The sequence below is a fragment of the Talpa europaea genome, assembly GCF_964194135.1.
Source record: "Talpa europaea genome assembly, chromosome: 5".
NCBI lineage: Eukaryota > Metazoa > Chordata > Mammalia > Eulipotyphla > Talpidae > Talpa > Talpa europaea.
The window spans coordinates 57,992,850-58,007,335 of NC_140071.1; the positions used below are offsets into that span (position 1 = coordinate 57,992,850).

The 14,486-nt window shown below is 37.5% G+C and overlaps 2 protein-coding genes across 3 annotated transcripts in view; one reads left to right on the plus strand and one right to left on the minus strand.

Moving 5' to 3' along the window:
* NDUFAF2 (NADH:ubiquinone oxidoreductase complex assembly factor 2) overlaps positions 1–5,810 on the minus strand; it is a gene marked incomplete at both ends in the record, with an annotated part of 133,448 nt that extends 127,638 nt beyond the window's left edge. Inside the window, one exon of the mRNA XM_084233477.1 lies at positions 5,684–5,810. Within this exon, the coding sequence (XP_084089603.1) occupies positions 5,684–5,810 (127 nt within the window). The remainder of the gene's footprint in view (positions 1–5,683) is intronic.
* A 244-nt stretch (positions 5,811–6,054) lies between these two features.
* The window catches only part of ERCC8 (ERCC excision repair 8, CSA ubiquitin ligase complex subunit), a gene marked incomplete at its 3' end in the record, with an annotated part of 37,055 nt that continues 28,623 nt past the window's right edge, over positions 6,055–14,486 (plus strand). The window contains exons 1-2 of one of the 2 annotated variants that reach the window (XM_084233223.1): positions 6,055–6,128; positions 13,522–13,617. The remainder of the gene's footprint in view (positions 6,129–13,521; positions 13,618–14,486) is intronic. The other variant, XM_084233224.1, reaches the window with a different exon arrangement.

Consider the following 14,486-nt stretch of genomic DNA (forward strand, 5'->3'; position numbering starts at 1 on the left):
AATATACCCATATAAATATAGAAAGCACAAAAAATATAACTTGGCACAAATGCTTTCATGAAAACCTTAACACAAATTTTCCCTTGCTCATAATTTTTAAAAATGTACAAGTAACGTTTCATTAAAAACTGAGAGAAAAAATGAAAAAAATTCTTTCAGAACGTAAGATTTTCTAATGAAACACTTTACTTGAACTGAGAATTTATTCCATAATTACTAAAAAATGAATAATAGTGTAGATGCATTATGACTCTCTTCCTACTCGAATGCAACTGCTGCCACAGTTCTAGTGATCACCTATGTAAGGAGGCTCCATATCTATATTCTAATCCTTTACATCTTAGGAACTGCAGATCTATGTCTACAATTGCCTGATTATAAAGTGGCCTCTTGATTATGACAAACTTTATTTACTCTTCCACCAACCAACTGTAAATCCTGCTTCTCTATTTGCATTAGTCCCTATTAGCCTCTATTTGCATGAATCAGCACACTACCACCCACCAACTCTCTAGAACTAAAACAAAAAAACATTAGTCTCTCTTTTCCTTCCTCTCCAGTCTAATTTTTCATCAAGTCCAAAATATTTCTTCCTATTCCCATCACCCTAGTCCAAACAGGATCACTTTCTAGAATCACAATAAGCAGCAATGAATTTTAGAGCTTTAGTTACTACCCTCTCCCCTCTGGTTCATCACTCACAGGAACTTCAGCATCATTTCTCTAATAACTATAATCATGTCACAAGTGTTTCCCTGCCGAAAGCTTTCAATGGCTACCTATTACCTATACAATGAAGAAGAAGCTTCCAAGCTATAGCACTCAAGGCGCTTTCTAATTGGACCTTTATCTCTTCACCAAAACAGCTCTCTTCTTCTAGACTAAATTCTAACCTCCCTAGTATTTCTTACCCCTTCCTATTCCTGACCAGCAATACTCTTTTGCCACTCTTCCTAAAATAGTATTTATCCCTCTAGGTCTGGATCAAATGTTTCCAGCTACTTAACTCTCCATACTTTCCCAGTTAAAAGTAAACACAAGATACTCTCCTTTTCCTCTAGCATAGCTGAGAGTTTATAAGAAACAATCTATTCCCAGTCTGTTTTTAATTAAAAGGTTATACAGATTAGCTTAATCCTTTTCATTTAACAGTCTTTCTTTTTTAAAATTGAGGTACCATTGCTTTACAACACTGTATGATTTAGGTGAATGGGTTCACACCTCCTCAGATGTAAGTCACCACATTATTCCCCCCCGCCAAAGTACCCATAGTCCTTTCCCATACACCACTGGTTGCTGTCCCACTTTGTTCCTAAGCCCCATCCAGCCCTTCTAGTAGTCTCAATCCTGCAGTCATATTTCTAGGGTTTATCTACATAACAATCCTTCAAATATCCTCCTAAACCTTTTCTTCACAAGGTAAACTTCCTCAAGATTCACAACTAATATTCATAGATAGAACTTCCAGAAATTTTCATCACCATAACTACCTCCTTCTAGAAAATATTTTCAGCTATCTCTCCAGAGCCAAACACAACACCTCAAAGTGTGATTTTGTAAATTATGCATATTATTGACCTGGCCCACTTCCAAATTTGGACATTCACAATGCCTATTAGCAGATTAACAACTCAAAATAGTGCTTCAGTTAATAAACTTATTAGTTTTAACTGGTGCAGATATTTAATAAATGTCTTTTTTTTTAATTTTATTGTTATATTCCCCATACAACTGCAACCCCCTTATTTTGACCCCAATCCCTCCTAATAAATGCCTTAAAGGAGGTGAAAATTATAAAATAAGGTTGAAAGAGGTTCCAGTTAGATCAAGTAAACAAATACAATCATTTATTTTAGGAGAGAACTACTTTTATAAACATGAAATGCAATCAAATGGATAAAAACTCAGATATCATATATTAGACATCTGAAATAACAGGTTTTTAAAACTTTGTTTAAAATAAAGTCTAAGCAATTTTACTAATTAATCTACCATAGAGGAAACATTCAAAGAAGATAACACTTTATTATAAAAAATGCCAGCTACATGTCATATTCACAATCTTTTTATCCTGAAATGTCAACTTGCTTTTTATCCTGAAATGTCAAATATCTGGGTCTCTCTGGTGGCTCAGCGGGTTGAGCGCTGTGAAGCTGTCCGCAGCCTTTGCAGCATCGGTTCAATTCCCGACCTGCCAGGCAGCTACCCACATGGCATGGTATACCTCTCCTGTCTCTCCACTGCTCCCCTCAGCAGTGTTTTCAGTCTGCCTGCCTGTTCTGCTACTGCTCTGTCTCTAGTGAATCCTCTCACCCTCCCGTGGATCTGGCCTATACCCCAGTTCTTGTATAAATAAATAAAACTTTAAAAAATAAAAAAATAAAATTTCAACTATCAATCCTAAATGTAAATTCAGTTGACTAAAAATACTCAAGAAACTTATTTTGAATTACATAGTACTATCTTTTCTCTCATTAAATAATGTCTTATGTGGAAAACACAGTAGTTCTTAGATGTCTGGCATCACACCAATTAATTGAATTATAGTCATTCCTTCTAAAGAATTCTTAAATATTCTTTTCATTGAAGATGCTGAATATGCAACTCACAGAGACCTTTTTTTTTTTTTTAAAGATTTATTTATTTATGCATACCAGAGCTGGGGTACAGGCCAGAGGCATGGGGGGGTGAGAGGATTCACCAGAGACAGAGCAGGGAACAGAACAGGCAGATTGACCAAAGTACACTGCTGACCAGCGGGCAAGTCAGGAGGGGTCTGCTGAGCCATGTGGGTTGCTCCCTGGCTGGCCGGGAATTGAACTTGTGTTGCAGTGGCTTTGGATTGCTTCACAGGTTGCGTCTTAACCCTTGCACTAGCAGGGAGGCCCCACAATGACCTTTAAAGAACCAACTTTCATATCAAATAGGATAGGAAAGTGAGTTAGAAAACTCATTTTTAAAAACTTGCTTTAAAACAGTAAAGGGTTTAGGAAATGTGTAACAATACCAACAGACTGTACAAGTTGTCTGTGCAGCAGACTTCAATTATCTAAGAATCGAGCACTAGGAGACATTAGCACCATACAATGATTCTCTGACAGCATCCTCACTTTCTCACAAGCGAGTACATGAATTCAAAACATCCAGTTGATTGAAGTATAAATTGACATACGCACTTTGGAAAACTATTTTGTATTATAATAAAGATGAACCTACCTTTTGACTCAAACTATGTTATTTTAGGACAGTCATGATTTTGTTCATTTAAACCTTTTTTTTGATGATATTGTAATTTCACTGAAATGAATGATAGAAAAAAATCAATATATTTTTTAAATAGGCAAAAAATTTGAACAGATACTTCTCCAAAGATCTATATAGATGGCAAATAAGCACAGGAACAGATTTGCAACAGTTACCACCTCACATCTGTGAGAATGGCTCACAATCAAAAGACTAGAAATAATTGCTGGTGAAGCTGTGGAGAAGAGGAACTCTACTACACCTTTGGTGGGATGCAGGCTAGTTCTGCCCCTCAAGAAAGCAGTGGAGGTGTTGCAAAATGGATAAACTGTATTAAAACCATAAGATTGAATATTATTAGCAATAAAAAGGAACTACTGACACATGGATGAATCTTAACTACAGTATAGTAAGTGAAATAAGCTACAGTCAAAAGAATACACCTTGTTTAATACCATTTATATAATAACCTAGAAAGGCAAAACTACGGACCCCTAAAACAAATCAGTGCTTGCCAAGGATTGGTGAGGAAATGAAATCCTATGGGGTGAGAGGGAATTTGAGAGGTGATGGAACTGTTTCATACCTTAACTGTGACAATAGTCATACAATTCTATGCATTTGTCAAGAATCATAGAATTGTACACCAAAAAGGATGTTATCATAGGTAAGTTATTCTTCAATAAAAAAGTAAATCCAGGGGTCTCTCTGGTGGCACAGTGGGTTGAGCACAGCGTGCAGCACAGGTTCAATTCCCAGCCGGCCAGGGAGCAACCCACATAGCACAGCAGACCTCTCCTGTCTCACCCGCTGCTCCCTTCAGCAATGTCTTCTGTCTGTCTGCCTGTTCTGCTCCCCACTCTGTCCCTGATGGATCCTTTCACCCCTGCCCCAGTTCTTGTATAAATAACAGTAAATCTTTGGGAAAAAAAGTCAATCTGATTCTGCCCATTTTTTAATGTTACTGACAATTTATGGAAAAGAAATATCTTTCCCTCTGTGTGTAATTTGTCAAAAAAAATACCATGGAATATTACTCAGCATTCAAAAAAGATAAACACATGCAATTTGCAGCAACATGGATGGCGCTGGAAGGGATCATGCTCAGCGAAATAAGCCAAAAAGAAAAAGAAAAATATCGGATGGTCTCACTCATAGCAGGAATCTAGAAAACTTAAATAAGGGACCAGGAAAATGAATAACTATAAGAAAGTGAAAATCAAAATCAACAAAAAACTATGAACCAGAGACACTTTTTGGGGGGTGAGGGGCGGGAGGGGAGGGATTGGGGTCAGAATGGGGGGGCTGCAATTGTATGGGGAATATAAAAATAAAATTTATTATTAAAAAATAAATTTAAAAAAAGAGTTAAAAAAAATACCATGGTAGGTTGTCTATTTTAAAATGTCTATTTTAAAAAAGACATTCCCTGACTTCAGAAGCTCATTAGGAGGGAAAAAGCAACAAATAATAAAATAAGCTACAGGGAAAAAAATAAGCAAAGCAATTTTGAGTAGTAAACAACAAAATACAGTTCATACATGCTCTTCGAGGAAGGAGTAATTCCCTCTGTCAAGAGTTAGGGGAAATGAAAGGAACCCAATTTTTAAAAGATCTTAATGTTTCTCTACATAACTTTCACGTTAACAGACTGAGAACTGAGGAGGGCATTCTAAACCAAGCTTTTCTGACTCCAAAGCCTAAGATCTTCTGCATCGGGTGACCGAATAACACCAAAGAGGTTATCAAAGCTGTTATGTAGTGATTTCAAAAGACAGAAAAGTACTCTAACTTCCCCAAACCTGAACAGAAACACTATGATTAGAGGCGTCCATCTTACGTTGAGTTCAATGGGGTATTGGTGGGCAAACTCGTGGAGAAAGTTACATCGAGCTTTGTGGGGATCTCTTTTCCACACTGTAAGTGTGAGTGGACCCACCTCTGCCCCGTTTAGGTTGTTAGTAGCTGTGAAGCAAGGGGTCAGCACCAGAGCCACTGAAAAAGATCTACACCGAAACAGGAAAGCTCGGGCACTCGAGATACACCTTTTCAATTACACCACGCCCTCCTGGTCGAAAGAGGAGGAAAGGCCACCTCCTCGCCCTACTACTAGAAGCGCGGTGGTAAAAGGCCCCGTGGACTTCTCTCCGTGTACATGGCCCAATGGCAAGGACCAATAATGGAGTGTCCTCTGCCGGCTGGGCTCGGGGTGCCGGGAGTGGATTCGGGCTCATCGGGCGCACCGGGCGCAGGGACAGCGGGCACCCTTTGGCTGCGCAAAGTCGCTCAGCGAAAGCAGCCAGAGTGAAGGGGATATTGGGGTGAACAAAATCGTGTTGTCCCCTCAACTGACAGCACAAGTGTCGCACGTGGAGTTACTTTACAAGACGCTCCCCTCATTTAACTGATTTAAGTGCCGCTGCCCGCGCTGTCCTCTCACCTCTCCAGTTCTTGTACCCCGCGATATAGTAGTATTTGTTCCCGAACTGGTCCGTGCCCACGAGCTCCTTCGCTTCCTTAGATAGCGCTCTCCACAAGACGCGGAATAAATCCTGAGACCACCCCATGCCGCCCGACGAGCTCCCTGCGCGGGTCGCAGGCTGACCTGGCGCCGTCGCAGCTGAAACACACCAGCCGCTGATCCCGCCCACCCGCCGGGAGGAGGCCCGCCCCTTTCTAGTAACGGCGCCCACCATTAGTCGGGCGCCATCATGGCTGAACCAATAGGAGACGCCGCTGTTAAAGCCCCGCCTCCGAGCTCTGTCATGGCGGCGCCCGGCTTTCTGGCCGGTGTGAAGGAACGGGATGCTACTAGGGTTTTTGTCGGCGCGACAAGCCGGTTTGGACGACCCTCTGCGCCTCCGGAGAGCGGAGTCCACAAAGAGGTAAAGGAAACCTTTTTTTCCTCTACAGTCTAGTTAAAATCTGGACCAATGGCGGTGTTAGTCTTCTCTCACGCTTTCCAGCCTTATCACTTTCCTCCCACCAAAGTCAACTTTATTCCTTCTGCTTTTCGGCTTATGAAAATTCCGTACCTTTGTGTATTTGCAGGCAGCTATTTATGCACACGAGCAAGGCAAAGGCCACTGTAATCCTGAATGGTAACTTTCGTCTTATTTTGTTCTTTCTTCACATTACGTCCTTCCTTTCCCTCAAGGAATAGCTTATCCAAGGTTTCGGTCATTCATTCATGCGGCTGACATAATTAGTGAGCTCCTACTGTGTGTCAAACGTTATGCTAAAAGTGAATCATAGGCCAGAAATACACAAAAGTTTAGCATGACAAGCAGACAGAAGGAGACATTGACAAGAGATGAAATTAAGGAAGTAGCAGAGACTAGATGAGAACGAACCTGTGTGCTTGGTTAAGAGGTATGAGTTGATAATAAAGTGACGACCATTGCATTTTGTCATTTGCTTGAAGAATGAATATGTGAGAGCAAGAGTAGGAGCCAATATAAGTAACTGTAGTCGTCCAGCAGAGCATTGGTGGATGCCTGGACCAGGGAAGTGGCAATGGGACAAAGAGAGTGAAAATATATGAAAAGTATTTAAGAAATTGAGTCAACCAACCATAAAAATTGATTGCATATAGTCAATGACGAAAAGGGAGGAGTCAACTTTGATTCCCAAGTGAGTGCTTTATATAGCAGGATGAATGATGGTGACAATCTCTTCCCCCAAAAGGGAACAAGCTATACTTTTAATTTTGCCCATATTGCTTTCAAGATACTTGTGAAGGTTTTCACTTGGAAAGTGGAGGACACAGTTATACATACATGTTTTATGCTCAGGAGAAATTTAGGTATCTTTAATACAAGATGATATGTGAAGTGAGGAGGTGAGATCACTCAAACACCTATTTGTAGAGTAGGAAGAGAAGCAGTTTTATCTCAGAAACCTCAGACACATCAACACTTGAAGTTGGACAGAAGATGAGACTGCACATCAACTAAAAAGGAGTAACCAGAGGAACTGAAGGAAACCCAGGGAAGCACAGGAAGTCGTGGATGCTGAGGAAAGACAATGTTTAAGAGGTAGTTGTCCAATGTGTCAACTGTTGCTCCCCAGCCACCTCCTTGTCCTTCAGTGGTTCTCCATTCCATTATTCTGCTTAATATTTATTACTGTTGAATCACTTGTAATCAGGGAAATGCAAATCAAAACTACCATGAGATACCATCTCACACCAGTGAGAATGGCACATATTAAAAAAACTAGCAACAACAAATGTTGGCGAGGGTGTGGAGAAAAAGGAACTCTTCTGCACTGTTGGTGGGAGTGCAAACTGGTCCAACCACTATGGAGAGCTGTGTGGAGATTTCTGGACCTACTAAACATAGAGCTTCCATATGATCCAGCAATTCCACTCCTAGGTATTTACCCAAAAGACACAGAAACATCAATTCCAAAGAGCACCTGCACCCCTATGTTTATAGCAGCACTGTTTACAATAGCTAAGCTTTGGAAACAACCCAAATGCCCAAACATAGATGACTGGATCAAGAAGATGTGGTACATATACACCATGGAATATTACTCAGCATTCAAAAAAGATAAACACATGCAATTTGCAGCAACATGGATGGTGCTGGAAGGGATCATGCTCAGCGAAATAAGCCAAAAAGAAAAAGAAAAATACCGGATGGTCTCACTCATAGCAGGAATCTAGAGAACTTAAATAAGGGACCAGGAAAATGAATATAAGAAAGTGAAAATCAAAATCAACAGAAAACTATGAATCAGAGACAGTTTTTGGGGGGTGGGGGGCGGGAGGGGAAGGATTGGGGTCAGAATGGGGCGTTTGCAATTGTATGGGGGAATATAAAAATAAAATTTATTATTTAAAAAAAAAAAGAAAGAAAATATCAAAATTGACAAACTATGAACCAGAGACACTCTGTGGGGGGTGGGGGGCGGGGAAAGGAGGGGTTGGGGTCAAAATAAGGGGATTGTAATTGTATGGGGAATATAAAAATAAAATTTAAATTAAAAAAAAGCTAACAATAAAAAAACGACAAGACTGTTATTGGATATATGCCTTTGGGAGATTTAAAAAAAATATATTTATTACTGTTGAAATGGTATATTTTCTTACTAGTATATTGCATCATAACCCCTATGAAAAAAGGAATCTGTATTCCCAGTGCCTAGAAAGGGGATTTGGCACCATTTGTGTGATTTTTTTTTGCGTGTTAAAATTTTTTTTTAACGGGCCTTCCCGGTGGCGCAAGCGGTTGAGCGCTGGGTTGCGAAGCTGCCCGCAGCCTCTGCAGCGCCGGTTCGATCCCTGGCTGCTCCCCGGCCACCAGAGGAGGGTCCCACCTGGCGCGCAGACCTCTCCTGCCGCCCGCTGCTCCCCTCAGCAGTGTGCTTCGGTCCTTCTGCCTGCTCTGTTCCCCGCTCTGGCTCTGGTGAATTCTCTCACCCTCCCGCGCTTCTGATTGTACCCAGTGCTTGTATAAATAAATAAATAAATCTTTAAAAAGAAAAAAAGTTTAAAAAAAAAATTTTAACCACATTTTGATCTTTTAAAACATGATTAGGGTTTGTATCTATTACTCTCCCCTTATTATCACCCCCAGTTGGTGAGGAGCTGATAGCAATTCCTTTTTAGCTCAGTCATCCACTCTCATATGAGCATTCATAGCTTGCAGTGACTGCAAAATTCTAGGAAATTTTTATGTATTGAAATTTGTCAGTCTGCTTTGATAAGGCTTGTTTCCACAAGTGGTTCTGCAGTTCTTCCATTATGATTAGCAAAGTAAATAATGGAAAATAAGTGAGCTTGTTTATTGTCTTATCTTTAATTTCGGTGAAATGATTGTACTTTTTTGAAAAGAAACACTTTATTTTTTCCTTAAAATGTTTAGAAATCATATCATATCAGGAATTTAAATCATGTCAGTTACCGAGTGTCTGAAAATTGGGTTTCTTGGAGTCTTTTAATTATAAAAAGTTCTTGTTCTGAGCAAGCAACTAATTAGAGCCCTTTGTCAAAATTCTGGGACCTAAATCTCTTCATTGGAGAAATAAAAATTCAAAATAGTGAAATTTTCCTAACCAGATTGCCAGATTAATTCATCTGTAACTAGGTTTTATTGCTTCTGTAAAATATTCTAATTTACTGAGCATACTTTTAACACTTCTGGCTAGAAATCTATGTTATTCTAGTAATCCCATGCACGTTTCCCATTAATTGCTTTTGTTGCTTATCAGATGTCATTATTAATCCCTAAACCTGTTATTGCTAGTTTTACTTATTCTGATTATGATACAATTATGTATATATGCATATATTCTTGAAAGTCTGGAAGTTTGTCTAGTGTGGAAAGAAAATTATTAAAAGCTTCCAATGGTAAAGAATTTATTCATAAAAGAAAATATTTACATTAGCTATCTGGGAAGTTCTAGAAACTAGAAAACACGGAAATATTACCTACTAACAATATAAAGGGACTGCAACTCAGGAACCAAACTTAGCCAGTCTATCTGATGAAACAAAGATCTTTGTGCATTTGCTAAGATTCCTAGAAATATTTTACCTTGTCTCCCTTAGGGAAAAGTTACCCAAGGAACATTAATCAAAGAATTAATGTATTTAAACAATACTCCAAGGTACATGAAAGATGAAGAGAAGAAGCAGAGGAGAGCAGTGGGCCTTGCATTTTGTGTATGGTTAAATCTCAATACAGTTGACCCTTAAACAATTCAGAGGGTAAAAGGGCTAATGTCCTTTGCTGTCAGAAATTTGCTTATAACTTTTTTTTTGTACCGTATCTACAGCTACTCCCATGGCAATAATTAGAATCACAGAGCCTTTTAAGCTGACACTTGGAACACTTGAGCTCACTGCCATAGCAATTTGAGGTAGCTATGAAATTACTACAGTAGTGTAGTGTGCATAACACTTAATCTTATGTAGTTATGATGTAATATTGCATCTTTACGTTTACATTTCTCTCAACTGGAAATGGTACCATATACAGTCTGTGTTTGTATACGTTTTGATAGATTTTAACTTTATAATAATACATTTGTGTATATTTTATGGTAGTAAATGATAAAATGGACATATATTGTATGCATTCATGACATAATCTAACTTTTTAAAATGTTTTCCATATTTCTAGGCTACATGGTTTGCCTGTGAGTTTTTTCCAAATTGCTGCTGTGTTCAAAGACAGTAGTTAAATATATAAAGCAAATGTATGAAAAATTTGACATTTCCTTTCCAGAATAGTGCTAGTATGCTAGTACAATAGCTAGAAAATACAAACATATATAAGAGGAATGGATAAACAACAAACTATATTTAATTGACATATATAACATTAAACATGTTTCAAATGAAGAATGTACATGTTTTTTCATATGTTAATGACACATTTACCAAAATCATTGTGTATGGCCACAAAAGAAACTTCAACAAAGTCAGAAAGGTAGTTATCTCAGGTCGCAGCCTTTGATCACAAGCTAGACAAATTAATTAATGAGGACATCACTACCACCTCTAAGATAAGTTTTGGAAATTAGAAATAACATTCCAAATAACTCTTGAATCAAAGATGAAAATCGAAATTATTAGCTAACTAAGGAGCAAAGAGAAAAAGAATAAGTATTTCTACAACTTAAAAGACTCAGAAACTTGTATTTAAAGAAATGTCCTAGCATAAAATAATAAAAATAAAAGTATTTCATCACTGAAGAACATGCATGGATGTAATAGAAATTACTTACATCTTAAGATGAAAACAGTAGATAAATTTTTAAAGGTAAAGCTAAAATTAAATAAACACAAAATTTTAGCAACCATTTGCCATATAAAAGATCGAGAATAAGTAAATATTTAACAATCGTTGCAGCATGGACATCCATCAGTCAAAATGGATATAGGCCATTAATAACCAGTCTGTGATGTTGTGTAGAAAAAGAGATTGGAAAAGTGATTTTAAAAGACACCAGGTCTTGCTCTTTTCCTTATCCTTTTCCTCCCAGTTTCCTTTACCTTCCCTCATATTGCTTCTCCTCCTCTTTCATTCCTTTCCCCTTAACCCTCTCTGCTGTACCTATTCACTTCCTGCTCTGTGCCTTATTGTCCCTTCCCCTTGCCCTCTACCTCTGTGCCCAAGACCACCCCCAGGTTTAATGATTCTCTAGGAGGACTTGGGAAACAACATATACTTGTACTCAGTTACTCACAACTATGATTTGTTATAACAATAGTATACAAAATAAAAATCAATGAAAAGGAAAGGCACATGAATGAAATGTGGAGGAAAGCAGGCACAAGCTTCCAGTTGTCCTCTGCCAGGAAGTCACATTGTTTGCACTTCATGTCTTCAGTAACTAAGTATGACTACATAGCTGAAATGTCTATGAGAAGTTCATTAGAAGCTCAAGACTTAGGGTTATGTTTTGGGGATTGACCACAATCCTGCCTAGCATGAGCCTAGCATGAGCCCAAAATCCATACTCTAGAAGGAAAGCAGGTATCATCAGAAAGCACATTGTTCCATAATAGTTTAGGCACATGGAGCCATTCTTATTCAGAAGTGATGGGAATTCTGAAATCTCAGAAGCCAAGCAAGGGACAGTCTTGTGAACAGGCCTTTCTAAAGCTATTAGTATTAGGCCTGATATGTTAACTCATTTTTGCACACCTGTCTCCTTCCACACATCTCCCATACTTCACCCCCATTTCCCTATTTTATCACCTTCCCCTTCTCCTTCTTCATCAACCCTTTCTAGTTCCTGAACAATTCAGTCCTAAAGTCTTTGGTTTGGGCAAAGGTAGGCCTCTTAGCACAGGTGGGGATTAGGTTGGCCTAGAGTGGTATTTCAGAGCCTGAGCAGATTGAGGAAGTAGTTCAATTGTAGAAACAGATAAATTTAGGTAATAATTATGTTGGGGGAGGAAAAAATAAAAGCCCAAGCCTGCTGCAGAGTATCCTCATTGAGGGAGGGGATGGTAGTGGAGATGGGAAATTGGTTACATACACGGGTTACATACATACATATTTTAATAATAATTGGGACCCACATTTCTCACTATTAGGAAAGGAAACTCAAGGAAGGGATGATTACATTGGCACATGTTTGATGGTGTTTTGTTGCAAGAAGCACATTGCTGTTACAAAGTTCAGATGCCATTCAGCAATTAGCTGTGTGCTTTTGGGCCAATTACTTGTATCTTAACTTTATAACCAGAAAATATATATCATATATATCTAAGAATATAATGTATTATATAGGGTTAATAATATTGAAAATCTACCACAAAAGATTATTACTTATTACCATTGATTACAGTGTCAACAAATAGTAGCATCTTAATTATTATTATCTGTTAATGTTATTGATCAAAGTCAGACACATAGTTAGGTGTTACACCGGTGAGTTGAATCTAAGGCTAAACTGTCTTCCAAAAGACAAAGGACACAGTTATGGAATATAAGAAATTTTGTCTGTCTTGTGGGAATATTTATTAATCAGTTTCATTTATAAATACTTAATTGAATGTATTTAAATGTGCTTAATGGTTGAATTGAACATAGTCATTCTATACGTCCACCTAATTCATAAGAAATATGTCAGGGATTTTTTTTTTTTTTTGAATACTGTAATTTAAGCTTTTATCCACTAGGTGTCCTCAGTTAAGTTTAAGTTAACAGAATTTAATTTACTCATGAAAATTTGTTTTAGTCCCTAAATAGATATCTTAATAAAAGTTTAATAAGGGCCACCCTGGTGGCGCAAGTGTTAAAGACACAGCATTATCAAGCAGTTGCCAACCACTGCAACGTGAGTTCGATCCCTGGCCAGGGAGCTAACCCACATATTGGTGCAGCTGACTTCTTGGTCTTACCCGCTGCTCCCTTCAGCAGTGTATTTCAGCAGATTCCCCTATTCTGCTCCCCAATCTGTCTCTGGTGAATCCTCTCACCTCCCCACACCTGTGGCCTATACTCCAGTTCTTGTATGCATAAATAAATAAACCTTTTTAAAAAGTTTAATAAAATATACTCTTTAAATAAAGTGTAAGATAATGCTTCAGAAGAACATCTTTAAATGTAATTGTTAGTACAGTTGATATTTTATATATTTATATAAGTTCTTTAAAAATCTATACATATGTAGTATAGGAAATTTAAATATTACTTGCAAGTCTTGTACTATATATAAAATCTTGATGAAATAGGAATGTTTTTATGTAAAATTTCTTTCCTTTTTAGTTTTCTTTTTTCACTCCCTTTCAATTTTTGTATTTTCTTAAAGGGTTTTGGGACTGGAGTTAAACAAAGACAGAGATATTGAAAGGATCCATAGCAGTGGCGTTAACACCCTTGACATCGAACCTGTTGAAGGGAGATAGTAAGTTTATTATATTTATACAACCATTTAAAATTTTGCTATCAAATTATGTAAAGTTTTGTAAAAATTGTAACTTACGGCATTTTAAATCTGGTATTATTGAATTCAAATAAATCCAGAACATCAGACCTACAAAATGTTACCAAATATATTTCCAAACTACTTTAATATAAATAGATTCATTGTTAAGTCAATAAACACTGAAATTCTTTTACAAGCAGAGGGCATTTAAGTGCTGGGATGCTATTTTAGAAACAGTGCTAATCACAAAAAGTCCAATAGGAAAACAGATATAAAAAGCAAAAATACCTTTTGGAGAATTCATTTGAAACAAACCAGACTTATTTGTGTTCCTCCTGACTTTATATTACTGTTTATCAATTATTTGATCTTGAGCAGTTTTTTAATTCTCAGTTGTCTTAGCTGTACAATAGTACCTACCTAACATGTTTGCTGTGAAGCTCAAGATAATGTGTATAACATGAGTAGCTTAAAACCTGGCATGTCATAAATGGTAGCCACCACCACTGTTTATCAAAAGCATTATCACCTATACTTTTACCCCTTTCAGTCTATAATTGAACAAGTTTAAAGTAACTAAAAAAAGATTGCCATGTCTATTTTAGCATTTGCTCTAATATTTTATATTATAATGAGATATTATTATTAATTGGCATTAAAATAAACCAGGATAGGTTTAATAGAATTCTTTTATTTCCAGCTTCTGTTGTGTTCTGACTTGGTAGTATATGAGAAACATGTACAATAAACAAATTATCTTTTTAACACATGGATAAATTTAGAAGATGACCAGTGAAAATTCTTTTCTTTTTCCTGACCTTTTACATAACACTTTCCAATGAAAGACA